The following is a 27743-nucleotide window of genomic DNA, read 5'->3' as shown; positions in this document are numbered from 1 at the left end:
TTTGGTGAAGGTTCCATGATAATGTGAAAATAAATTGACCAAGCATAAGCTTAGGCAAATAGATTCTGATTTTAAAAAAAAATCCTGTGTCTGTTTTCTGAATCTTCAAAAATACAACTTGATTCTCTCATTTTGTGATGCTTTTCTCTTGTTCCAGTTACTTCTGCATGTAGAGATCTTAAAAGGACAGAGGGTTTTCAGTATTAGTGAATCTCAAAGAATTTGTTACAGAAAGATAGTCAGCTCCATTCTGTATACCAAAAAAAACAGGAATGCTTTGCAATGAAGCAGGGTTAGAATTGTTCGAATTATCTTGATATACTTTAAGGATAGATAAGTACATATGGTTTGTTGTTTTGTTTTGTTAAAATAGACTAATTGCTCTAAAGAACTATATTGAAATCTGAAAAGGAAAAGCTTGTATTTGTATGTGTTTCCCATCACCAGAGTAATTTTTTCCAAAATTTCAGTAAAGATGGGGAAAAAATCCAGCAAGTTAAATGAGACAATTTGTAGAAATTCCTAGAAATGCTTGTTTTTAGAAATCCATCCAACTCTCAGCACTGACTTAATTTTAGAGCTCAGAACTGAAGCAGCTTAAAAAATAGCTTATGATTTAATCCCTTTCCAGGCACAAATTAAAATAGCAAAAATATTTACAGTGCATCTACTGTGTACCAAGTGAATGGTATACACTTCCTAGCCTGGCTGGTAACTTTTGGGTTTTTTCCTCATGAGAAAGCTGAAATGCATAAATACTAATGTGATTTTAGAAGGCTGTGCCTGATTTCAGTGGTGCTTATTTCAATCCCTGCAGCAAAAGAACTGGAGGGCTTCCAGTTTATTCTTTTTTTAGTATAATAGCCTTCATCTTCAAGCACATTCAGCAAACTCAATATCATTAGTAGACAAGACAACAGATTTCAAACAGGATCTCTGTTGCTGAAAACATAGAATATAATATATCCACATACATGGTTCTGCCCTTATGGCAACAATTGAATATTGGGGCCCAAAGGAGTTAAGCTGTAGCTTTGACTCAGTTTTTAAATCTTTGCATGTTTAGTATTTTAACATTAAAACAGTGTGAATGGAGGATTTTCATCTGGGGTTTCTTGTAGGAAGACAGCAGCATGTGATTTCCTGTGCACCTTTATTTTGAAGCGTTCTCTTTAAAAACACATTATTCGTGACATGAGGTTTGGTTGCTTCATTGAATGCCGTTTATTCTTCTAGTGTTTTATGTTTAATTAGTAATGTACTAATTGATACACCAAACAAGTTCAGTAAAGTCAAGGACACAACCTCCCCTAGGTTTTGCCAGACATCTAATTTATATGAATTTCCTATAAATTGTGATAGTGATGCTTGAATCGATTAAAATCCACATGGAAATTTTCTTTTTGATGTCAGTGGCAAAATGCTAAAGGGAGGTGTAGCACACCCTACTCATAGCTCTCTGATTTGTACAGGTGTAAGCACACACCCTCTGTTGAAAGTTCTTGTAAAGAATAAATCAGTAATTAGATTTAGCTGTTTAATACTTCAGGGGTTTTAGCCATTAGTCATTTCCATGTCTATCTTTCTGTCTCTAGGGATGCACTCTATTTAAATTAAGGGAAGCAGGATTTTTGGAGAGTGACTTAGTGTTCTAATACCAGAGATCCAAAGTCAGGTGAAGGTTTGTGAAGAGCCGTATCTGTGTTCCCTCGTAACAATGTTGAGGTCTTTACAGCGATGTAACCACTATCTTACAGTTTCAGGTATCTTTCTGTGAACTTTTCAGAATGCCAGAGTCTTGCCCTCCACTTTTATCTTTTGGCAGGATCTTTGACCTCTCTTGATAAATATATAGAAGTCAGGGTGTTAAGCTGAAGCACAACATTTAAGGCGATGTTCAGGAAAAGGCAGTTAGGGAAGTCCATCTCTGCTACAGCTGGCCTCCAAGTAAGATGCTGAAAAGAAGGGATGCTTTTGCTGAAATCTCAGAAAACCTGTGATTTGGCTTTCTGTTTTGTTTGTTTGCTTTTAAGGACTCTGTGAACAGTCTTTATTAACACAGTTCATAAACTAGTTAACAAAAAGGTAACAGCAGTAGTTTCTCTGCTTGTAACAGTAAGGACAGCCTTTTCATAAAAGTTAATCTTCCTAGGCAAACAAATTTTAATCTGTGGGTTCCATCATCTTCTGCTTTTTAATAGTATTGCTCTTTTAATATCACTTCTTTTCTAACAAGATCATACCCTGCTCCCTCAGGCCATGCTAAAAAGGTCAGTCACTGAGTGGTATTTTAATTTAAATAAAGAGTGAAAGACAGACTGGTTTTGCTAGAATACGAAAAGATCACCTATTTAAATCTTCCTTTTAAGGTCTGTTGAACTATCTTTCTTTAAGGATTTTTCTATGACCTTCAACACAATTTAAACATAATTTTTAATTCATTATTCATGCCATTAAATACTGAAACCTGTTTCTTTCTGCAGTTTATTTCTCTATTATATGAATCTGTTGCATTTTTTTTGTTTGGTTCTGTAATGATTTCTGATGTACTGACATTTTAAAAAACAGTGCAGAATAGTGCTTATTTTGAGAGGGCAAAAAAACCAATGTGTGCACATTTGAATTACATCAACAACATTATTTGAGATAAAAAAATAAGGTGGCAGGGGAAGGACAGGTCAAACTTGGGGCCTCTTACCTTGATAAAGTCCCTATAAATGACACTGGTCCTGTGCTGCTGTGCATGGGCTGGTAATAGGTTGCTTTGAGTGTTCTAAATTTCTGAAGTGCTTCAGCTTCACACAGCAATAACTGCGGCAGCTCCACTGACACCCTGATACCAGCTCTACGTCATTGTTTTGGCTTTTTAATTTTTTTCTCACTTAGTAATTGAGTTTCATGACTTCATGCAAAAGATGGAATGAGCTCCAGATAGTTGTGTTATTATAGATTAGCCATCATGATACTGTGGTTTGTAGAGACTTGATACGCTGCAGAAAAGCACCAAAAACTAATAACACCGAATAAAGAAAATAAATTAAGCCCTTAAAATGATGTATTTTCATGGCCAGGGACCAGTTTTCCAACCTTTACTAAAACTGATGAGCTGGTATCTCATTTGTTGTACTCAAGTAAGAATTGCACCCTTTTGAAGCAGTGTGAAGATGCACAGATTCTCATTGCTGCAAAACACATGCACAATTATTTTTTTATTGTCTGTCAACATTCAATTACTTCAGTAATATAAACTACTTATGTAACTTTCCCCACTTGATTCAATGGTCTTAAACATGGCACATTCGCAAGCAGTACTGTTGGGCAAACAAAGAAAAAAACCAGCATTCTGTTACTGTCTCTTCCCAGAATTTTTGTCTGACAGTCCTTAGCAGTACAAATTAACTGGTGAACCTTTTAAGAAGAGTACACTGCAATATTAAGGAAAAAAAGTACAGAAGAAAACAAGGTTAGGTCATAAGAGCGAAGTGACATAGGTATAATATTTTACAGTGTTCCTTTGGATTTTTTTAAAGCGGGAGAGAAGGAAAGAGGTTCACAAAAGCACAAAGCTTCACAAAGATTTGGGACCAGTTCCATAGCTGCCAGGAGCACAGATGCCACGTGACTCATGCATTTGTCAGCCCTGTCATGGTGGCCTGCGAATCAGCTGGATTCCCTCGCAGCTCGCTGAGCCATGGGCTGACACGTGCATGTGGCTTTGCGTGTGGTTCCGTAGGGCCACTGTGGCAACTGCTGAGTAGGCAGGTGTGCGACATCCTTGCCTCCTTTCTGCTCCCCATTCTGGACCGCATCCAAGAAAATGTAATATAGGACAATCGCAGCTTCAAGTGATGAACTCAACATACCACACGTTCCCTGTCCTATTTGTGGCGTTTGATAATAGGATTTCAACTCAAAACATCAGTAATGATATTTTCCTGTCCCTAAGCACACTTCAGGGAACTTTGCATACACCACTAACCAGCCCAATAAACATTATCAGCATTTCCATTAGCTTCTCATAATAATCCCAGGAAACTAATACTCCCCAGTGTGCTGTTCAGTTGATGGCCCGTTTGTTTAAGAAATACCAGCATCACCCCTGCCAAACATCGGATTGCCAGTACAAATTAATGGACTCCATAGCTAGGTATTCAGTTAATAGAATCCATATATTCAGTCACCTAGTAAGACCTAGCTATGAAATTACTTCCCCTTACATTGCTCTTTGAGAAGAGTTATGGTACCAGAGCTAAACTGGGATTAGGTGCTTTCATCCACAAGATATATGTCTCTTTTTTGCCTGGTTTTTTTTTTTCCCTCCTTCCTTTCCCACCTCCCCTTTCAACAGTTGGTGAAGGAAGGTGACAATTTGTGACAAGGTTAGATTTTTGTACTGCTTGTTGAAACACTGCATTAGGCCATCATTTAAACAGCAGTAGTAAAGTAACAGTTTCCTAGTGTATCATTCTCAATTCTGTTTTGCAAAATACTGTCTTCCTATTGTAATAAATAGACTACACGTCTTGGACTATATGGCTGCTGGTATGGACTGGCTAGGTTATACCATTGCTTTTACACTATTTTTTGTTGCTTTGAAAATTGCTGGTATGATGTTGAAGCACATACAGTTCAATTCTTCACAAGTTCTTTAGAAACATTTAAACTATGAAATATAGGTAGATCTAGGGTTGCCTAAAGTTTGTGTCAAGCTTTATATGAAATATATGCAGAGAACTACTTTATTGGATGCCTAGGCAGAAAAAAAAAAAAAATGCGCCTTAGTTCTATGTATATTTTGAGTTCATTTTAGTGTCATCAGTGTAAAAATAATTCTGTTAATGTTGCTGAATGGTATTGTACGTATGCTTTTCTCAATTTACACAAAAGTAGTATTTATGGAAAGCTTAAGATAAAAAATATCTCTAGATTCTTCAGAGAAATGAGACTCCTGTTTCCATTCCATTCCAACAAAACAAGATGGATAATCTGGAGCTTGCAAAGGGGCTCATTAAAATTTTTGTGTATTGATGAGCTGAGCTTTCTTCTTAAAAATGTGATTATGTTAAGATAGCTTCTTTGTTTTTCCAAGATTCAAAAGTTTTTGTTTGATAAATTATAGCTCTTGGGATTCTCAGCACAGAATTTCACAACTGGAGTCATTTTACATCCTATTGATAGTACCCTGATTTGCTTTATTGTGTTTGACAAGCAAGGCACTCTCTCCCTTGCAGAGCAGCCATGTGGCACAGAGCCATGAACCTTATGTAAAACAGTTATCTGTCAACTGCTCAGATTTTGCGTCAGAAATAGGCTTCCACTCTACTACTGATCCTTACTATACATAGTTGTTAAATAATAAATAAAACTTTTTACTTCAGAGCTGCGTATTTTAAAATGTTTCTTTATAACTAAAGCTCTGTGGTGTGCTCAGCTTCAGTACTGAATCCGACCAACATCAAGTTCTGTGGAGTGACCTCAACCTTCATAACATACACAGGCCTTGCTTTGTAAGTCTCAGGTATTTTCTTTTGAACAGATCTGAACGTGTAGCCTCTTTTTCAACACTGCTAGCCTCAAATGTACAAAAGTCACCTGGCAAGCCATAAAAAGGTGAAGTTTAAGAGAGTGATTGTTACATCTTTTTATCCGTTTTCTGGTTTTTGAGCCCACACTGATAAGCTCAAAATACCACCTCTCCATGGTATTAGATATGTACAAGTAACTTGCTTAATTAATAGAGCCTCTTCACTGTGCCTTTTTAGGCTGCTGTGCCAGATGTAGTGCAGTCCTGCCAGTGCAGAAGAGCCAGCCTCACCGTGCTCTTGTGCAGATGCAGCCTGGTTAATTCTCGGCCCCACATTAGTGTCCCTGAGCGTGCTACGCTGCACTTGTCCTGGGACTTGGGTGCCTGCAGGACAGCATCCCGCGGCACTGCGGAGACACGTCCTAAAACAGCAACCCATGCAAATACATAGGACTGGGTCTTGTTTCTAACCAATCATGTAGTGTCTTCTCATGATAATTTGCAGAAATTGAGTTTCTTCTCCTCCTCGTGTGAGGTCTTGTTTTGGTATGATATAGTTGAACCAGTCCTTATTATGATACAGAGGTCCAGAATTTTGCTGAATAATAAAATTCCTGCTTTAGTCCAGATTTACTTTAATTTTTGTTCTGGTAAGGTTGTCTAAAAATTATAGTCTTTTGAGTGACTTCTGCCGAATTTAAAATCGGTAATTTAAACAGAAGCAAAATATCTTCTAAAAAGATAAATCCACTTTTGTTTTTTCTTTTCTGACCAAATAATATGTGATTCCTTAACAACTAATGAGTTATGCTATCTGCTTGCTAGGACTGAACTGCAGCTTGTAGCGAACTGTCTACCTTAACATTCATGGCTGTTTTGATCTCAGTGAGACTTTGAGTAGGAAAAAAGTAGATAAAATCTAAGCAAGTGGCCATTGAAAATAGAACTTTATTTATTACATTAAATTACCAGTGATGGGGACATTGAACTTTGCCTTGTTTCAAGAATAATCAAAGATAATCCTCTACTTTAAAAAAGACAAAACCAAACACTTGTTAGCTGATGCATCACGTGACTCGTTTGCTGATAGCATTGACTCATTAATCTGTTTTTTAAAAAATAGGAATTAAAATGTTCACAACTAGGCAGAAGAAAATTTTAAACTTTTATGCTTATATTGTATGTATGAGACAGAAGTGAAGACAATAATGCTAACTGAATACATATTTTATATTTTTAATGGCTGCTTTTTGGAAAAAGGAGCTTATTCTGCAACAACATCTTATTATGTGGTTTTTTTTCATGCCTGGGGGGGGGGGGGGGGGGGAATTCAGAAGTGTCCAATATACAGTACACATTTAGGCCCATCAGCTTCGGCTTTCTTCCCATAAGAACAAATTTTTCCAGTGTGAGCTTATCTTTAACTGAGATGGAAAGTCAGTATCACTCTTCTTGCCCCAAAATGCTTTATTAAAAGTATGTATTTCCTGTAAGCCTTTGCACCTACAGAGGGTTTTCTTCCCTAGATGAATTAATATAATCCACACATGGATATAGAACCTATTATTTTCCCAGCAGGATGTTAAACTCTGCTCATCAACTCTTGCGGAGCCAAAACACTTATGAAAACCATACAGGTGAACGAGCTGCAGCTCTAATAACCATGGGTCAGCACTTGATCTCCAACCAGTAAATTTTTTTCCCCCCTTCAAAGAAGCTTTGCTCCTGAGACCTGGACACTTTATGCTGCAAATAACTGTTTTACCTAGTGATCGGAAATCAGTAGAAGGCTCAACTTTTTCAGTGAAGCAGACAGATTCTGCCTGCCTCGCAAACCTACCTCAAAGTAGGGCCTGGCTGCTGCTGCTGCTATTTTCTAGACTTCTGTTGCAGTGTGTTACCAAGTAAGCCATTTTAGATACCACCCCTACACCCTCCCTCTCTGACTAAGGAGATTCCATTAGTGTGTTTTAAAAGGCAGAAAAAGGAAGTCAAGTCTATCAATATTAAAAGATATTTCTCAGTGAAGAGGAGGATTTGGTAAATTGGTTAACCTACTTGTATCATGAGTTATTCATAATGGTAGATTATACTGATAAAACCTCATAATTCATATTTCTTGCTTCTACTTCTCTGTGGGTCTTTTTTCCAACTGTATAAGCATATACTAATACCTAAAATGAAAACTGCAGTGATGGTGATTTTAAACTGAGAAGATTTCAGAAAATGAAAATTAGATTGTAGTATATGTGAGTTTATGAATAACTTAGCACAGAGTGATCACTTTTACCAGAATAGCTTAACTCTGAAACATCATGCCATCTACATAAAAAACTTTCTCATTTAAGGGATTGATTCAGTATAGTACTTGAGCATGATTCTAATGTTATGTGAACATTGTCATTAAAGCTGCTTAAAATCAGACGTGTTAAATTACAATACCTACTGTTGAAAAATAGAACCCAAAGAAATGGCACTGAGTGCTTACATTGCATTTGGCACTTAAGTAATCTGTATTATATGATATTTTAATGCCCTGTGCATTTGAGATGTGGAAATCCATGTTAGCTTTTATAGTCATGAAGCAACTTTGTCGTGCTATGTATTCGTCTGTTTTTGCTGAACTTGGGTTTTCTCCACCTTCCTATTCATTCTTCTTTGCAGTTATGGTTGTCAAGTGATTTACCATCCTCACAGCTGACTGTGCTGCTTACAATTCCCATGGATAGTAAATGTTTTCCTAGCACTTGATCTTTTTATTCTGTGGTAGGTGTCAGCTTTCTAATTTCATTTATTTTCATCGTGATGCTAAGATAAATGAGAAATGTCTATAAACCCCCTCTTCTCCCGTTAAACCAATAACTGATAATGTTTAGAACAAGACTTCTCTTACATGTGGCTTATTTCAGACTTAAAGAATTTCACTGACTTTTTCGTTCAGTGTCTGAAGCTAGCCACTTCTGAATTAGGCATAGCACAGCTTTGACTAGATATGCCAAGTTCTATGTTTTTCTGATAATACAAGGCACCCTATACTATTAGTCTTTTTACTGCAATGATTAACTTGAATGGTTTATGAGAAAAAGAAGACAAACATATTTAGCAAAGATCTGAGGTGGAGTTAATTTGTCTACCTGTGGCACTGAGATGCGCTATTCAGATTTGTGGATGCTGTGGACACCTATATCAATGTATTGACAGGGGCCTGTGGGAATATAACAGTTTTAAACAAGTATTTTAAAGGAGAGATTTTATATAGAGTACTTTAGATGTATATGTACTCTTTTTATTCTGAGCAACTGAAAAATAAAGCAAAACAAAAGAATTATTTATATTTTTAAATGAAAGATGAATTTTACAGGATGCCCATTACATTGTGAAATAATAGATCATAAAAGGTCTTCTTTAATGGGAAGTAAAAATGTCATGACATCACCAGAATATATTGCACAACAGGAAGAGAAACAGCTCTTGCCCAACATACTGATAAGCAGTGCTTCTGTGGTTTTCTCCTGTAGGAATGAAGAATGTATTTTCTCTTTTTGTCATATTCTGTTACATATACACATACACAAAGGTATATAATGCAAAAGAAGTTTTTTCATCAAGAATGTCTGTGAACTGCATACCAGGCTGTAAACTGTTGAAATTTGTTCATTAAAAGTGCATGGTCTGTTGACCTTTTTTCCTTAAAGCATTGTATTAAGCACATTTCTTATCTCTGTTCCACGTGACAGATTGTTTAGCATATTTCTTGTATAGAAGAGAGGCATTGAGTGCCACAAAGACCTCATTTAGCACTTGCAGACATAAGCAGAATGTGTTTGAAAATGTTGCTGTGCTCTCTAGTGGATAATTTAGTTATAAGTGTCTAAGAAAGTAGTATCAACAACACTTAATAAATTTATATTTCACTTAACTGAAAGACCTACAGTAAGAAAAGTAAGGCCTTCACCAGTAGAAGGGCTCTGCTGAAGTGTAGGACTCTGTGTGTGTATATATATATGTATGGAACAGCTCACAGATTTTGGTACACATTTTTCATTTTTGCCATATTTAGGGAGAGTCCACATTCTGCAGCAGCTTTTTTAAAGACTCTGATTTTCAATGGTACAGGCAGCAAGATGATTTTGTCCTCAGCCTATCTCAGATCATGAGAGATGTCTGCTACTAGATGCCTCTTCCCTCCCTGTTTCTAAGGCAGTCTCTTTTTCTCTAAGCTGTTAAAAAGCAGATTTTAAAATACACTTACCTCATCTTGGCCAACGTAACCCAAAAGTTTGCTTATATTAGTTTTCTTTTCAGTGGAAACCTGTGATGAATTTAGTAAGATGGTTTGGAATTACTGTATTTACTTCTATCATCCAAAGAAAGTCATGCTAGGTACAATATAAGGTTCTCAAGAGGTGAGTGAAATACAAAATTATATGCCTTGCATCTTTAAATATTCATGATTTAATCAGTTTCTTTTCCAAAATCAGTTTGTTGTGATAGTATTTCTACTTCTGCCAATCACTGAATGGGATTCTGTTACTGGACTCAATAATCTTGCCTCTTTTCTCTGCTTTCCGCTATCCTGTGGTGTGAATGCTTCTGATGAGCTGTAGAGATTGGCACAATAATCACTTCACTGGCATTTCTATCCTTACTCTCAGAGAAAACTCTGCCACGATGGTTATTATTTTTTCACTCTATTGAATCACAGTGAACAGTGTTTGCCAGGTAGTCTGACCATTGTGATTGTACTTTTTGTACTATTACTCTTTTTCGGATTAGGAAGTGAACCTGTATTTGGCCCTTGCGTCTCCATTCTTATTTCGTTTAGTCTATTCAAATCTTTGTACTCTGGTCTGTGTTCTTCAGTCCTTAAGCAATTATTTTCTAACTCTTTTCTTGCCAGCTCGATAACTGTCCACTGGTGGTATCATGCAGACTTCCCAGATAGTTCAGTAGCAATTTACACTGTGACTTACACTATAATTCCAATTGTTCTCCCCTTTTCTTGGCCTGCCAGTCATTCTGGATTGAAGGCATGTCATTTTTGCTTATTTGAGTCAATTCCAGCTATGTTAACTTTATTGAGCTGCTTCTTATTTGAAGATTTATATACTAGAATTGGCACAAGTGAAAACGTCTTTCCTGGGAAAACTTCATTTCCAGTGTTCTGGTATTGCTACCTAGTAGATTAGCTTCTTTGTTGTGGGTCCAGAAGAACTGTGTATAAAGATGCCAAGAACGGTGGGTCATTTTTCTAATGACCAGACAATCGGAGCAGCAGATTTCAACAAAACAACATCCTGTCCATTTTGCAAGACAAACCAATTGGTTTCATTCTTTTTTTGTAGCTGGTATCCCACCTTCTCTTGTCAACCTCTCAGCTGAAAAGCTGTGAAAACTTTTCCTCTTGTTTCAATGAATGTTTTCACAGAATTCCTAAATTCTGCTTTCAGTTGATGCTGCTGTCTTTGCTCACAGGTGGATGGATAGTACTTCAGTTGTTATTGGGTTGTGCCCATGCAAATGATTTTGTATCTCCTTGGATATGGTAAAAATTATTCCATTTTGTGTAATTGTATTGGTCTTGATCAGTAGATGGTATATGATTCATCAAGAGAATTGAATCTTCCTGTATTATCACAGCTCTCAGATTCTAGATTTGGAGTAGATTTAGAAAGCTCTATCTTTTCAGGTCTTTGATGGAACGAAGTTTCCCTTCATACACATGCCAGCCACTTACTGTTCCGGGTGATTCAGTTGTGACTGTTCAGATACCTTTTTTCTGTTTTTCTGTTCTGTAAATACGCAAAAAAATAGAATAGGAAGTAGGGCAGAGAATCTAGTTTTGCTTTTGGTAGTGTTTTTCTTTTCCTTGATTTTGGCATTTAGATAAGATTTAATTTAGTTTCAGGTTTCATGCCAGATTTCGAGGTAATGATGAGTTGTAATTTTACCCTTGTTGTTTCATGCTTTCATAATAACAACAGTATTAATTCTATGATTTCAATAAATACTGCATAGCTTTACAGGCTAGAAAACAATGCTCATACAGTTTATTTGCTTGGGGTGATGTGTAGTTTTAAAAATGTAAACAAACACAAATATGGAAGACTTCTCTTGAAATACTGGTGAGTCTTCTAAGGTTGCAGATGGAACAGCCATCTAAAAAATCTTGAAAGGGATATGTTGAGAAATCTGCATAGTAGGTGTGACACTTGTATGAGGAAGACATTTGAGTCATGAAGAGCAGCTAAAGTCACTAACTGTGCGAGTGTTAGAACGGCAATAATAAAACTACCAGAGCAAAGTTGATGTGATGGTCAGATCTCTTCTCTAGACGTGTATGTTAATAAAAATAGATGAATCTTTAAGTGGTGTAGTGTTCCAAAAATCATTCTACTCTGACTTCAAGTTTAATTAGTGAAATCATCCAAAAGCCACAGTTCTTAGCATAATACAAAAAAGACTTAATGATGTGTGATGACTCACAAGAATACAGGAAATTGTCTTATCTTTTGTAAATTAAGTCTTACTCTTCCCATCCTATTAAAAGATGATGCCACCTTATTGCCAAAGCATTGGTAGTCAGAGCCTTCCAACCTGTTTTTAAACAACTGATCTAAACAACTTCTGTAGAAAATATTACTGGCCATTGTTTTTGGCATTGTAATTCAAATAAATCTCTGTCGCTTTTGTATTTTCCAAATAATCAAGATCAAGATGCGCTGTACTTGCTTGTTTATTGAGGATATTAAATGTGTGTGTGTATATAAATATATATGTAATGTTTATTCAGTGCAGCAGATGTTCAGGGGAGAGAGAAGTAATTTGAACTGTGTAATGCAGTACACAGAATGGTAACCGTTTCCATTTCCTCTCCATCGCTCTCTCCCCGGTTTGTTCTTGCTGCAACATTAACTCAAGCCTAGCAATAGACTTCTGGGAAGCCTGCTCTCTTTACTGCTTGTTTCTCTCAACACCTGTCCTCACCCCGTTTCCTTAGTGCTGTATCTTTTACCTTTTGTGCTTGCTCTGTCAGGCTGTCTAGGGCAGTGAAGGCTGTCACTTGCCACCATTTTCACTGCTCAAATCAAGTTACCTCCAAATGAATCTTATTTACCTAAGTCCTAACATACTGTCTTCACCATCTTTTCTATCTCAGTGGCTAATTGATACTGGCTCAGGTAAATTAAAGTCTTAGTGCTCATATGGAAGGGCAGAGGAAAGGATTGCAGGGAATGACTTTTTTAAATTCAGTAGAAACATCTGGTTTCTGCTGCTACAGGTTCTAGATCAGTTAGACTTCACAAATAATACATGGACGGTAGCGCCACATCATAATGTTTGGGTTTGTGGCAAGGAATTTCTTACTTTTGTACTCACGATCTGACGTGAATTGTTAGCAGTGACAGAATCCAGGATCTTCAACGCTGTGCTGAACAAGCAGTCCTGTATCCACTTGTTTCCAGGGATACGGCCCTCCGTGCGTGTTGGAGATACGGCCGGTTGGGGCAGGTAAGGAAACGAGCAGAACATCCTGCAGCTGGACTCCAGCTTCCCAGGGCAGCAGCAGGAAGTGATACGGAATTGCTGGGATAATGGTACAGTGTATTTCTTTAAAAAGCCCCAGCAAATTTATTAGTTTGGGAACCTTTCTGTGATTTTATATATAAAAATATAAACATATAAATATCACACATGTGTAAACACTTTTTTATGTATATATCAAAGGATAATCTCCTAAATCTCTGTTCTTTCTTTCTAACTTTCCACTAGAGTGAGATACGGCATACTTAACCTTTAAGTAATATTTTATTACAACATGATATAAAGTTGACTTGCAGTTTTATTACTACTGTAATTTTCATTCAAAATTTTATATCCACGAATTAACTTTATTCAGGTGAAGTCAATATGGAATATGTTGCCCTGACTCGTCTCCTGAATTTTCACTGTTTTCCTTCTCTGTTCAAAGTGTGAATGCCATTTTGTTTTCCAGGTAAAATTAGCACTTAAACTAAAATGCTGTAAAAACACTATTATCTTCTGAATGGTGGGATTGAGGGTTTTCTTGAAGAGAAGTGAGGGGAGCAAAGGCCATGAAATTATCTGAACCTCAGAACATACTAGAAGTTGGTGGCATTCAGTAGGAACAATAATTGTAAAATCAGGAGGGGAAAAATAGTGATACTAGAATGAAACAATAGTGCTGACTTTTCATGTGGTTTTAAAAAGAAGTCTGATCTCTCTGGAAAAGCATTTTCGGTAGAAGTTAGTGTCTGGAGCAGGAACATGAACATAATATTGTGATCAAAGTGTAATTCAGTGTTCCCTCATTTGGAAGAATGTCTTTCCTTTAGTGCCATCTTTAGCTCCATGTGCTAGATTGAGCAGCAACAGCCAGGCTCTGGCTTTTGGAAACACTGCTTCGTATGCTGGGTAGTTAGAGTATACGCTCTCCTTGTTCTCTGTATTTCCACACACTTTACTGTTCTCTAGTGACCAGTACTGATTATGCTAGACAGAGGGAAGTGGAGCACATGGCTCTATTTGACACAGGCCACCTCTTTATTAGCTCTGTAAATAATGTATAGAAGCTATGTATGCCTCCTCACTTGTGGACTGGTATCTTTATTCCATTGCCAGGTTAAAGAGCTCTCACTGTACCAGTAATGAGTTCTTTCATTTTCTGCCATTGAGAGTGGGGGGAAGGATTCATAGCCTCGATGTCCAAAATTATACCCAAGAAATCAGAGTTAACATTTCTCTCACATGGATAAACCTCTGCCTGCACTGAGTGTTAGTCCTAAGAGGATCCTGGCAGCTGACTGCACTGAGCACCGTGCTAAATCTGCCTGCCAACATGTATCTGCCCAGTCTCATTCCTCATGTGCCAGCTTTGTATCCAGGAGATTCTGTCATCCTCAAACTATTTGGTCTGTTTTCCCATATTGTCTGCATTTTAAGAAATTCATACTGATTCAGATTCCTGAGGGCCAAATTTCTGGCACCCGACTTCAAAGTTTTGTCTAGGGACACTTTCTTCAGTGCTGCAGATGCAATTGCCACAGACACAAGGCGTGAGTGCCAAAAAAATCCATATAGTCATAGAAATGTATTTTATCCGTACTGCCGTTATTACTGAGTTAATATACGGGAGCGTGTGAGGCAGTGGGCACTCTGTCCCCTTGACCCACCAAAGATGTTCAGTGTACCCAGGCACAGGGTGTGATGAAGCACCAGAAACACTGTGTCCTCTTCCTTTTCCTGGTTTTCCATTTTGTAATTTATTTTTCACCCAGTTGGCAGCCTGCCATCTCTGACCTGGCGCAAGGCAGAAACGGGCTGTTCATGTAAGCTTTACATGGCTTTCTTTCACAGGACAATGTAGCATGCATATGTTTTGATCTAAGGTTCATGCTATTGAGACAGAGAAATGAGAAGTGAAGTATGTGATGAACTTGTTTTCATTGCCTCTAGTGAACAATATATGACAGCTTTGAGAAAGCGTGTGTTCAGAAGAGCCATTATTGTGCCATCTGAATTAGTGAAATAAAAGTAAAGACTTCTTATTTTCTAACAGACTGTTTTCACAGTGGTTGTCCAATAATAACCATAACTTCAGTCACAAGGTCACTAAGTTCACGTGTAAGTACGTCAGGATGCGTAGTACACTGTGAAAGCCTGTAATGCTTTTTTGATTAATATTTTTCTTGTCCTACAGTTTTGGGTGGAACATTTGCAGTCTTGCAACCAGTAAATGCTGGAGTACTTTGCTGTCATTAACAGTCCGCTTTTGAATTCTTCAAGGAGAATTACTTGAGGAATGGCATAGAGTATGTTGTTGCTGTTGTGAATTTTGAAATTATCTCAAGCATGTTGTGGTTTTTTTATATGGGTACAAATAGTATTGTGATGGGTAAGACTTACAAATAGGTAGGTCTGAGTTAGAGAAATTTTTTTGAGTTTTTACTTACCAAGATCTACTGTTGCTTTGTGTTCAGTTGTGCTTTAGTATTAAAGCATTGAAATGAGAATTCTGCCTACTAAACAAAACAAAACAAAAAAAGGTTTTGTTCCACTTACAGAGAAAAAAATACATCAAGCCTGGTTGTTGTGGTTTAATCTCAGTCGGCAACTAAGCACCACGCAGCTGCTCACTCACTCCCCTCCCCGCTCCCCCCTCGGTGGGATGGGAGAGAGAATTGGGAGAGTAGAAGTGAGAAAACGTGTGGGTTGAGATAAAAACAGTTTAATAATTGAAATAAAATAACAACAACAACAACAACAATAATAATACACAAAGCAAGTGATGCACAGTACAATTGCTCACCATCCGCCGACCGATGCCCAGCCAGTCCCCGAGCAGCGGCCCCCCCCGGCCAGCTTTCCCCAGTTTATGTACTGAGCATGACGTCCCATGGTATGGAATGTCTCTTTGGCCAGTTGGGGTCAGCTGTCCTGGCTGTGCCCCCTCCCGGCTTCTTGTGCACCTCCAGCCTGCTCAGTCGGTAGAGGATGAGAAGCTGAAAAGTCCTTGACTAGTGTAAACACTACCTAGCAACAACTAAAACATCGGTGCGTTATCAACTTTGTTCTCCTCCTAAATCCAAAACACAGCACTGTACCAGCTACTAGGAAGGAAATTAACTCTGTCCCTGCCGAAACCAGGACAAATGAAAACCCAAATAAAAAGTGGTCAGAGAGAAAACTTCAAAAATTATGAGTATCTACACTTCAAGTGACCTCAGTACAGTTTACAGTTGTTCAGCAGGAAAAAACAAATTCCCCAAATTCTGATATCTTTAAAAAGAATCCACAAACCAAATAGAACCCTGTCTAAGCATTTTTCTTCCTGGCATACTTCCACTACTCAGTAACGAACAAGACATAAAGATGATCTAAGCCTGAGAGTTTAACCAGAAGTAAAAATACAGCAGTGCATCCTGGCCCTCATACTTATTCAGGTTGTATTTTCCGTTAGAAAATTCTTTCATGTGCCAGTGGGATATCAGAGAGAGATAATGATCTGTTGAGTAGGAGCAATGAAGTAAGACTCTCAGTCAATAAATTTGCTCAAAATGCAAGCAAGTGAAGTAATATATTGTCTGGTACAGCTGTTCAGTTACATATACATTGTTCAAATCATTTCAAAGCTTATCCTAGTCACAAATGTTTGGGTTTGAGTACAGCATACCAAAAATTAAATGTCGTTTATGTGTATTTACAGGAATTTATGACAGGGAAAAGAATTGATTTTTACTTTAAAATTTTATTCTGAATCTCATACTAAATCTACTTAAATGTATCCTACTAATGCTGAGCTCAGCGTAACAATCATTCTCGTAGAAGAATTCTATTTTAAAACCAAAGCTAACCAAAAAGCATTTTTATCTGCAGAATATTGAGGTTCAATGAGAATTTCAAAATCTGCTAAGTTTTTTTTTTTTTTCATAGTTCAAAAGAGGAAAACATCACTATTTTTTTCATTGTGAACTTTCCATTATATATTGCATTGTCTGCTGTAATGGCATATGTTGATGTAGTCAATGTAGTCCAATAGGTACTATATAGTTCAGCTAAAAATACATAGTAAATATTGACACCTGAGAAGCTTGTTCTTCTTCTCAAATAAGACTTAAATAACCCAGATTTTTTTTTGTTTCTTGCCACATTGTATGATTTTGGCAGTAGCAAGAAATGTCTCCCTTCATAGTGGCATAATTTACTTTAAAGTTTTGTGTTTCTCAGAACCAGAAATATTTTGCCGCCTTAGTGGTTTATCCATTTTCTAGCATCTTTTAATGATATTTTACATCAAAGACTGTGCTGTATGTAAGCTGTGCCATGGATGTGTCTTATACACAGATCATAAAAAAAATTGTCTGGAAATCTCCAGATTTATTAAGTGACTTGGAATGCCATTGTATCCAATTAGTATTTATCTCCCTTACAGAATAATTTCTCAGAAAATATTTGCAATGTGCAAAATTATATATGTAATTATATAAGCTTTTGGGTAATTATATGTATATTTTAGTTATTCAGTACGTTTAATTATGCTTTGTTATGAACTGTTTACAGCAGTTCTCACTGGGGGGGGGAGGAGGGAGGGAGGGCAAATGGAGCTGGATGTGGAGTAAAACCAAGGGAAATCTCATATTAAAGATTCACCAATGAATCTATGCAGACTTTATGCAAATCCAGTGGGTATTTTGTGAAAGTGTTAATGAGTGTCACATCCTGATTACTGCAGATTTCCTCTTACATTTCCAACCGTACCAAATCCAATTGAAACTGCTAAAATTAACACCAGAAGTCCACAACAGTTTGTCAGAAAAATGTGTGAAATTTGTTTTTAAAATATCGTGTCCTAATTATTCTTGGAAACATTATATATAGATGTTGATATAAAATATCCTGTATACGTTCCCTAATGGATGACAAACTTAACATTGGTCGCCGTAAATCCTTCTAAAGCACCACCTATTTCTGAGGTATTTTTTACATCTCACTACAGAGGAAGCCTTATAATTTAACTGCCCTGGCACCGAGGCTCCTATTGGGAATCTACTTGTTTACCAACAGCTACTAGGAGCAGCCCTTTTTGCCACAGCACATGCTGGTCCATTTGCTTCATGTGAGGTGTGGCCTGTGATGTATGAATTTACTCCAGACACATTGATTTAGTTAATCTCAAAAATTGCAAAGAATGCAAAGTAAAAATTTAAATTAATTAAAAAAAAAAACCAATTCATTAGTATGTTTCTCTTTACTTAACAGTTATTTTCAGGGTTTTGAACAGTTCAGCCAGCTTGCTTGCCTGTCTCCCTGTTATCTTTGCTTTTCGTTGTGTGGGCAATCTCTCCTCTGAACCTATCTGCCAGCTTTTGCCGGTTTTGAATTTTTGAGACAATTTCATGTTCCCTTTGCTCTCCTTTTACTCGGTCTGGCAAACCCGTTCTGTCTTTAGAGCCAAGAAAGCGCTTACAACTTGGGAAGATATCTTCAATGTATAAACACTGGGGGGAGGGAGATTTTCATAACACCACTTTGGGATGCCATTGATATCAAGGCATCTGGATATGATAGGCAGTTGGTTATGTATCTTTTATTTAGCCTGTCTTTATCTGCCAACTTACTGTATGCTGTTAATATAATTCCAAACGCCTGCACGTATGACAAGTCATGACCATAATGAGCCTGTTTATTTCAAGATACGTAATGGCATCGTTCATTTGCACATTAAAGGAAACTTTGCTGGAAGAAGACAAATTGTGATTATTGTAATGCTAATCTGTATTCAATCCCACATATAAAGTGTCACATCTCAAATACTTTAAAAATTAATTAGTCAACTGTGTTGTGCCACAGATGAGCAGAAGCAAGAGGTTGCTTGCATCCACAAGCTGTGACATTCTTTGTGCCAGCATGATGTTAAGGGAGAGAAGGCCCACGGTAACTGAGCTGGAGGTTGTCCCATCCTCTTCCTCCTACCTGATAGTGTACAACTATCAGGTGTGGCATTTGTGTGATTGTGTTATATTAAATGATGGAAGTATGTTTAAAGTATGTCAAGTAGCAATCCCTACAGTGCTTTATCCTATATTTATATTTAGATCTTCGCATGCATTTTAGTAGGAAGTATATAGCATGCATCTAACGTTAGTGACAAAAGTATCATTGGGATGTTTTACAGTCTGGATAGCAACTGTAAATAGGTTGAGTAAAAATAAATACAGCTGCTTATTTGTCATTAACTAAGAATAAAAAATACACGTATTTACCCAATTTCTCAACAGAATTGTACCTCCATACCCCCTACGGATTTGCACAGGAGGAGTGTTTCTTTGCCCACTTTCTGGGCCAAAAATTTTCTAGAAATCTCTAAGTAACTTGCCCATCATTCTTTTTTCTCTTCTCGGATCACTGCCTGTACCTACAGGCAACGTGTCAGACTTGCACCTGTCTCATATGGGGTCGTGCTTGCTGTGTTTTACTCAAGAAGTAAAGGTGGAGTGAAAGGTCCGAATTCAGACTCCTCTGAGTGTATGTGCCTCAAAGGATGACAGGCAGAGGCCCCAGTGGCCCCTCAGTGACTTCCAGTTGTGGTCTTGGGACTAGAAAATGTTCTCTGTTAACAGTGTCCGATGTTATGAGTAGCATTCAGAGGTCCTGTTCTGTGGAACAGGCTGTAGTTTATAATTTTGAAGGTATACCTTGCACAAAATGATCTACAATGGCAAGCAATTGCACTTCCAGGTTTTTTAGATACTTTCCTTTGTGTTTTTACATTTCCTCTTGCACTGCTATGGCGAGCACTGTCATAGCTGTATTTCCTGGTCATGTGGCTCTTCAGACAAATTAACCTTTTGCAGTTTTACTGAGGAAATGATTTGCAGTAATACTTTGTGAAGTAAAAAGAGATTGCAGAATTGGAAGACATTTAGAATTCAAAATACAGAAAAAAAGTTGTTTTCTAAATGTTACTAAACAAAGAATTGTAATTCATTTGTGAATAACATCTAAAAGCAGATCCAGATTACCTTTGAAGAGAATATATAGTGAAGTGTTAAAAGTCTGTGTTGCAGCCTTAACTACTAACCCTTGTTCATGCCGAAATATTATTTGCCTTAGTCATGTAATTTTTGCAAATAGTTTAGCATTTCAACAGGGTTGTGAATATGTATAAGCACATAAGAAACTATTTTGCTTCACGACTTTTCAGAGACCTGTTTCTTCTTCATGTTGGTAGGTGTGTTATTATCATATGTTTCACATTAAACAGTGCAACAATCTGAAGAAAACAGTTGATAGCCTTGAAGTGAATGCTTCTGATAACTGGTTTTTTGTGCTTTCCTTATACTTGAGAAAAATGAGATACATATTTTTTCCTTGATCTCATGCATCTTCAGAAACTTTGCTTTATTTTAGGTCTTTGGATAAGTAATTACTTTTTGAACATGACCTGCTAAGCATCAGTGGCTGTGCGAAAAATCACTATCCTGTGGAATATTGGGCTCTTTTCAGGGGGGTGAATACAGGGATGACTTGTTATTTTTATGACAGCTTTCATAGCATTTATGCAAGAAACTTTTTTTGCAGTAAGGTTTGAAGTAACATTCATTAGGTCAGTACTAGTTTTGTGGCATCAAAATTGCATAGAAATAATGTTCCTCTTACTATTTTAGAGGTGGTTCTTGATTTCTTACACTTCTTTCCAAATGACATGAGGCATGATTTTGTCGTATAAAGATAGCAAATAAAATTTTGCATTTAATACTCTGCAAAGTTTTGCAATTAGCATTACAGTAAAAGTGCGAAAGTGCATGCCTTTGGACACTTACAACATCTGAGTTACCTCGTTTGTGAACTGCTATAATTGTATATATAGCTGAAAGGATACTGGAGCATTCAAGAGAGATTAGCGACATCCATTTCAATATACTTCCTTGAAAAAGACAAGACACCAACTAATAATGCAAAATGAAGCATTTCAGATGGATATAATCACATTTACAAATCCTTTATAGATACTATTTGTGAGCAAGGGGCTAAAGAAAAAAATACTGACATTTTGAATATATAGAAAAATAATTTGTGAAAACACCTACTACTTTATATGACTGATTCTTTTGAACATCCCTTATGTAGGTCTAATGCTAAACCCACTTATCTTTGTGTACTCTTGCAATTAATCTCATTGTAAAGTTAGCAATATTGTGGATGCTTGCAGGATCCGGCCCCTGGAGAACATTTTAAATTCTGCTTGGTAGAGGAAAAACTTGTGTTTTCTGGTTGTATTTCTTTTGATAGTTCAGCTTTAAAAACCCTTATCATTTAGATTCTCTCCAAAAGGTTATATTCAGCAGTAGTGTAACATGAATTCTCAGACTTAGGCTTCCTTGAGCTTCGATTGCCTTGTTAGGATTGTGACATATGATTCATGTTGTGTTTCTTAACACGTCGGTCATCTCCCTGAGACTCGCACACTGTAACCATAAACCATTTTGGAATAAAACTGCAGCATGTTTATCATAAATCACATGATACTTTTCCATCTGAATATGCTTCATTAGGCTTACCTTCTGTAATACTACCGGATCATTAGATGGCACGTAGAAAGAAATCATTTCAGCAGTAATCCGTCAGGCATGGAGAGCCCCCATGTGTTTGACATATAAATGCATTAAAGATTAAACCACATTTCACTATCCTGTATAAAAAGTATTTGCAAAACTGTACAGGTGCAGAATTACCTTCTGCTCATGATGCTACTTTTGGATTTTACCAACCTTCATTTTCCTTCAAAGATTATGTTGCTTTTTAATAGTTCCCAGAGCACAGAAATTGGGTTCAAGAAATTAAGACTAAACCAATTACACACTGAAGCTTTTCAGCAGGAAGCTTTCTAATATGACACACACACCTTTGGATCAGTTTTAAAAAACTCAAACAAGCCACACCATTCGCTAAAAGGCACCTACTTTACAATTAGTTACTTTGCTCTATTTCTCTGTGAAGTCATTTCCTTTGTGAAGTGGAAAATTCAGAAGAAAAACGCTCCCCTTTTTAAGGAGAAAAGGATGTAAGGGCTTCAATAATAAACAACTATATTTATTTAGAACTCCTGATGTAATATGAGACGTCATGTGATGACAGTATTCTGTACTATTCAATAAATTCTTTGAAAATATTTATTTGAAAATCTCAAGTAAAAAAGATAGAAACCTGGAATTACAGAAACTTCAGTAGCCACTGCCATCACAGTAATATTTCAGTTGAAAGTGGAAAGAACAAAGGTCAGAGAGATGCCTTCCTCATGATAGTACGTATGTGTGTAAGAAAGTCATGACAAGGATCTCTAGTAGCTGAACCATAGCAAGAACCTGTTCTTCCCTGTTGCAGTTTCTAACTCAAGCTTTTGCTTATCCCGCAGATCACTTCACAGGGAATTTAACTCTTGGTCTTGGTGTTGCTCCATAAACATTGTTGCTCCAATGGGTATTGTTCCACACAAAACTGCTGAAGTATCCTTGCTGTCAAAGAGGGGGATGGCATCCCCTTGTTAAGGTTCTGCAAACCCCTGTACAATGATTCAAGGACAAGCGGTAGCATCATTTGACCATTCGAGCATTTAAAGAGTTTTATCTCCTCTTCATATGTGAGGTGGAAGAAACAATCAGAAGACCAAAATTATCTACCATTTAGAGAGAGTGGTGAAAATGAATGTATAAATGTATACAGTTTTTTTATCAAGTTAGTTAATTCTATAGACTGAAATGGGACTTTGCTATTCTCTCTTTTTCTTTTTTTAAGTTGGGTTTAGAAATTCGGACTGTCATTTTGATCGATCATCTGATCATTGTATCATTGTCACAACTTCGTGAATGATGCAGCTTGTTCTGCAGCAGTGTGTTCTTTGCCAGTGCTTCCCCCCCATATTTATTGCTAATGAGATAATTAATTAGTTTAAACTCTTTTTCATTACTTGAATAAAGAATTGCAATCTCTGAACAGCACTGAGTGCCACATGTAGCATCTGCCAGAATTGCTGGTCCTCTGATTGAGTGACCATGTGTGCTGCAAAGGCTAGAAACAACAGGCCAGAGGCAATGGTGGTGTTTCTTGACTGCTTTAACTCTGAGTGACCTTGCCCTGGACAGGGTATTTTTGTAAGATAGCAGTGGCAATGGCTGCTGGTGCCATTTTTGATGTAATACTGAGCTTAATACTAAGAATGAGCAGAGATCAAACTCAGATTTAAGTAACAGAACTATAAGCCAAGCCATACTATTTTGTTGATTGTAAATGAGAGGAGATGGTGTTTTAGTAATCCCTGTGTTTTAGTTCATCCATATTTAGACACATAAGGTGGTTTAATTGGAATTTCTAGTATTTCATTGCTTTAATGTTCTGAAACATATTAACTCTGGCTTGGCAGTTAGTGTTTATTCATTTTCTGTAGGGTCATTAATCCTCAGAGCCCTCCTGAGAAGTAAGAGATAGGAGATAGGCACTGTAAGTAGTAGTATTCTAATTTTACAAGTGGGAAAACTGAGGGCATGAATGATTTGGTCAAGGCCACACAATAAGCCAGTGTGAGCTCTGAGATTTGTTTTGGCTGTTAGCCCAGTGGTCAGGCCAGCCCTTGCAACATTCTACTTTTTAAATTACACACTTATGCCTTATTATTATTACGATGCCTTAATCGTCCCATAGTCTGTCTAGGTAGATAGTTGTCTTTTCCCTTCAGGTGATAAGGTGAGCATGACTACAATAAAAACTTCAAAACCAGGAAAACCTTATGAAATCAGAATCTAAGTCTAATATTACTTTGTGTATTTTCAATTTTCATAGAACGTAATTAAACTTTGTGTCTCCTGTTGTGCCAAAAATGGGTGCATAATCTTTGACTTGTATGTGCAAAAAGGGTATGATTAATAGAAATTACTTTCTTAGAGATCAGTTTGTTAGTCTCCTTTTTGATTGCAGAATGATGATAAATATTGAAAGATGTTTTAGTGAACTTTTCATTGTTTTTGAGAAATAGTATATGTGTGGTATGAAAATATATTTTATAGAACTAGAGAAGTCCTCCGAGCAGTATCCTGAGAATTTTTCACTTTGGTATAAGTGGTTATTTGTTTACAGTTTATAATTCCAGTTGCGTAAATAGATGTACTTTGAAACAACAACTTACTTGATAGGGTATAAGCAATGCTTTTGTGTAGCGACAGATGTCAGTTTTTAGCGTCTGTCCGAAACAAACAGATTTTTGTCCTCTGCTCCACAAATGGGTTAATTGCTACCATCTCTTGTGGAAGATGTTTAGCTTTTGCTTCAGTTCCAGCCTGTCTTTTGTCTTAAAAATAACTTAGTCTGCAATATTGTTATTTTTAAGCAAACTCAGAATTTCACAAGAAATTAATCATTATTTAATCAAAATGTTAACCATTTTGTTTACATATTTTGGTTAAATATTGGTTAAATATTTTGGTTAAATATTTTATATAACAAAATGTTAACCATTTTGTCTACATGGGATTGATCAAAATAGTGAAGCCCTACAAACTTTGGCACTATGTCTAATATTTTAATAAATACCTAATATTTAATACACGCATTAAGACATTCCATAAATGGATTACTGAATGTAATCTGTTCTCCCCCTGCCCACCTTCCTTTCCCGCAAGACTGTGGTTTTTAGCTGAGCTAGTGTGGAACCGCTCTTATCTACAAGTAAAACAAAATGACCTCGTTGAATGCATATACTGCAAAGCCTATCGGGGATACAGCAAGGGGAAAAAAAAAAAGATACAGAAGGGCTTTAACATCTCGTAGCAGTATATAGAGCGCAGCATATTGAAAGTCGTAAATACTGTCCCACAGACATTCTGAATAATGTAGGTATAGCGTAAGTAATTGGAAGTGCTTACGTTCTGCCTTTAGACATTTCATTGCTCGCGAGTTAAAATTGGTTGTCAAGTGTGGACTCGGAGGACCGTGCAAGGTGCCCTGCTCTGTCATGTGGTCCGTATTTAATGCTCGAGGGAACAGGGAAGGGACACGTGCGGCGGAGGGCGAGCGGGGCCGGCGCGGTGCTGCCCGTGGCCCAGGCGCGGGGCGCACAACAGTTCGCGCGTCCGGTACCGGCGGGGAGAACGGCGGGGGACGGAGCGTGGTCTGCCCCGGCAGAGCTGACCTTGAAACCCGGCTGCTTTGCCTGGCACCGCGACCCCGCGTGTAGCCTTTCTGCCTGTGTGCAGACACGCTGTCCTGGGGCTGGGAGCTGCAGGTGTGCGTGCCCCCGGGCGGGAGAGCGGGACGGCGCCCGGCGCAGCCAGCCCGGCTGGGGCCGCGGGCGGCGGGGGGGGCCGGTCGCCGGTGTCCAGCGCTCCTCCCGGCTCCTCCCGGCGCGGAAGCAGGACGCGCTTCGCAGCCGACAATGAAATCTTGGCAGCTAATTGCAGGCGTGGGAGATGCCCTTCAGGTAAGGCAGAAGCAGGCTTGAAAGAATTTAAGCGCGGGGGGGGGGGAGAAGGGGGACCAACCTCTGCTAGGGACGGAGGGCGGCCCTGAGCCCCTGGCTGGGATGCGAGGGTGGGGAGGGGGGACGGGGGGGGGCAAGTTGACATGTTCGGCTGCTGTTGTACAGCCGCCGTCAGTGGCTTCCCCACATGAATGCGGCGAGGTTAGTGTGTGCGTGGGGCTTCTCTGGCTGCGTGGTTAGAGGGGGGATCCGAGCCACCGGTGGAATGGAAGCCAGGAGCGATGGCAGAGGCGTGCGGACGGGCTGTCGCCTAATCAAAGGTGCGTCGCATGTAAACTGACAGGACTGACTGCGGGGCTGCGCTTCACGTTACGTTTATCCGTGCATATGCTTATGGCTGTGTTGATGTATATGTGTGCGTGGCATGGGTTTGTCTGTGTGAGTGAATGCACAGATGTGTGTGATGCTTACGGAAAATAAGATGTGGGGGGATTATTTATCCTTCTTCTGTGAGTGGCTGAAGTTTATGTGAACTTCATCTTCAAAGAGCTGTTTAACTTTCTTTTGATGGGATATATATTAGCATTTATATGAAACACGGCAGGAATCTCATTAGAAGTGGTTTTGTCAGATGAATTATTGCCTTTTAGGAGACAGTTCACAGGATTCCTGACCAAACCGGTTGCTTATTTAACTTTAGGGTACCTGTATATTATCAGCATAATATCACGATGTTAGAAAACACAATTTATATGAGGATTTTAAAGTTTTATTACTGTGCTTGTTAAAATACATGGGATGAAACAACAACAACATTTTCTTAATAAATACAATTTAAACATACAGATACATTTGGCTGACAATCCCTTTATACGTATATAGATTTAAAAAAGCAGGAATAGAGTATAAAAGACTGGGATTTAAAAATGCATATCAGTTGCCAGCCGGATATAATTGCAGAGTAATTTAAATATTTTGAATGACTTTAGCAATTTTGTTTCTTTAAAAAACCCACACACTTCAAAGTGTGGAAAAAATGTTGAGGGGAGTAGGGAAAGTGGGTGTTGCTGGCTTTAGAGAAAGGAATCTCTTCCGTACTCTCATAGGAGTATCAGATTTTTTAAAAGACTTGCTGTCACATGTAGGAGACTATGGCACGGTCAGGTAGCGGAATGCTGGGCTCTGTGCGTTTCAGACAGTAAGGGTTTGGTTAGCAGTTTAGGCACCATAAAATCACATTGCTTTCAGGACCGTATATTAAATTCCACCTCAGGTATTTTATTTAGATGGATATTCAGAAATTTAGTAAGATGCAAAACAGTCTTTGTATTTGTCAGTTCTGTAGTGATAAGGAATTTGGCCTTGATACAGACATAATTAGGATTTATATACGTATTAAATAGAAAGTTCACAATTATTTTTGCTTATCAAATACTTTAAAATTTGGCTTATGTACAGTACATTGGTTTCAGATGTATTTCTAAAATGAAGCAATAGACATATGTAAAGTTTGGATGTCTTGATATTCTGTTCATAAATTATAGCTGTTTTCTTACACATTTAGTATTCACGTTATTAATCTGCTTTTTGAACATGCAAATGAGGTTGACTTCTGAAAAGTGAGCAAAACTGCTATTAAGTAAACAGTGTTCCCTTGTCTGTAGGAAGAGCAGTAGTGGAATACGTTATCACTGTTTTCATATTTGAATCATTTAATGGAAACTAAGTGGACTTTTGGTTTTGATCCTTTATAGGTGCTTCTCTGTGAGTGGATGTGCAGTGTCTCTGTCAATCATCAGGTTTACTGCCATTAAACCTAGATCTCTATTAGGGATTTGATTATCTGTTTCAGAGTTTTTCTTCCTAGAACAGTACCAAATTTCATGGTATTTTAGATGTTGTAAACATACAATATCTCGCATTCCCATTGCCTTGCCTTTCATATGTGGGCAGGAAGGTATATTTAGTCAGTGCCATCTCAATGTCCAATACACGGATACCTCAGCAGGTGTAAGCAGAATTAATTATACCCCTTTCCAAGCACAGTTTTAGAAAGATTGAGCTTAATGTTTTTACCTACTTCTGCATGAATAAATATTTGAAATCAGAATAACATAACAATAGATGGATGAAACAACTTTATTATCATTATTATTATCTAGCAAGGTGTTATATTCAGTCTTTCTAACTTCAAACCGGTTACTTCAGTAGTATCTTTATCATGGAATT

The 27743-nt window shown here is 37.7% G+C and overlaps 1 protein-coding gene across 9 annotated transcripts in view; it reads left to right on the top strand.

Annotated features, from left to right (window-relative positions):
- The window catches only part of RBFOX1 (RNA binding fox-1 homolog 1), a 1372937-nt gene that overhangs the window by 608503 nt on the left and 736691 nt on the right, over window positions 1-27743 (top strand). Inside the window, exon 1 of one of the 9 annotated variants that reach the window (XM_076351298.1) lies at window positions 25445-25514. The exons of 6 other annotated variants lie outside the window; for them this stretch is intronic. In XM_076351298.1, the coding sequence (XP_076207413.1) occupies window positions 25470-25514 (45 nt within the window). In that variant the 5' untranslated portion in view covers window positions 25445-25469. Of the gene's footprint in view, window positions 1-25444; window positions 25515-25720; window positions 25835-27743 lie in introns of those variants that run through there. 2 more of the 9 variants (XM_076351302.1, XM_076351305.1) reach the window with 2 other exon arrangements.

The sequence above is a fragment of the Aptenodytes patagonicus genome, chromosome 13 (genome assembly GCF_965638725.1).
Source record: "Aptenodytes patagonicus chromosome 13, bAptPat1.pri.cur, whole genome shotgun sequence".
In the NCBI taxonomy this organism is placed as follows: domain Eukaryota; kingdom Metazoa; phylum Chordata; class Aves; order Sphenisciformes; family Spheniscidae; genus Aptenodytes; species Aptenodytes patagonicus.
Note: the sequence above shows the minus strand (reverse complement) of the source record. Positions and strands in the feature narration are given on the sequence as shown.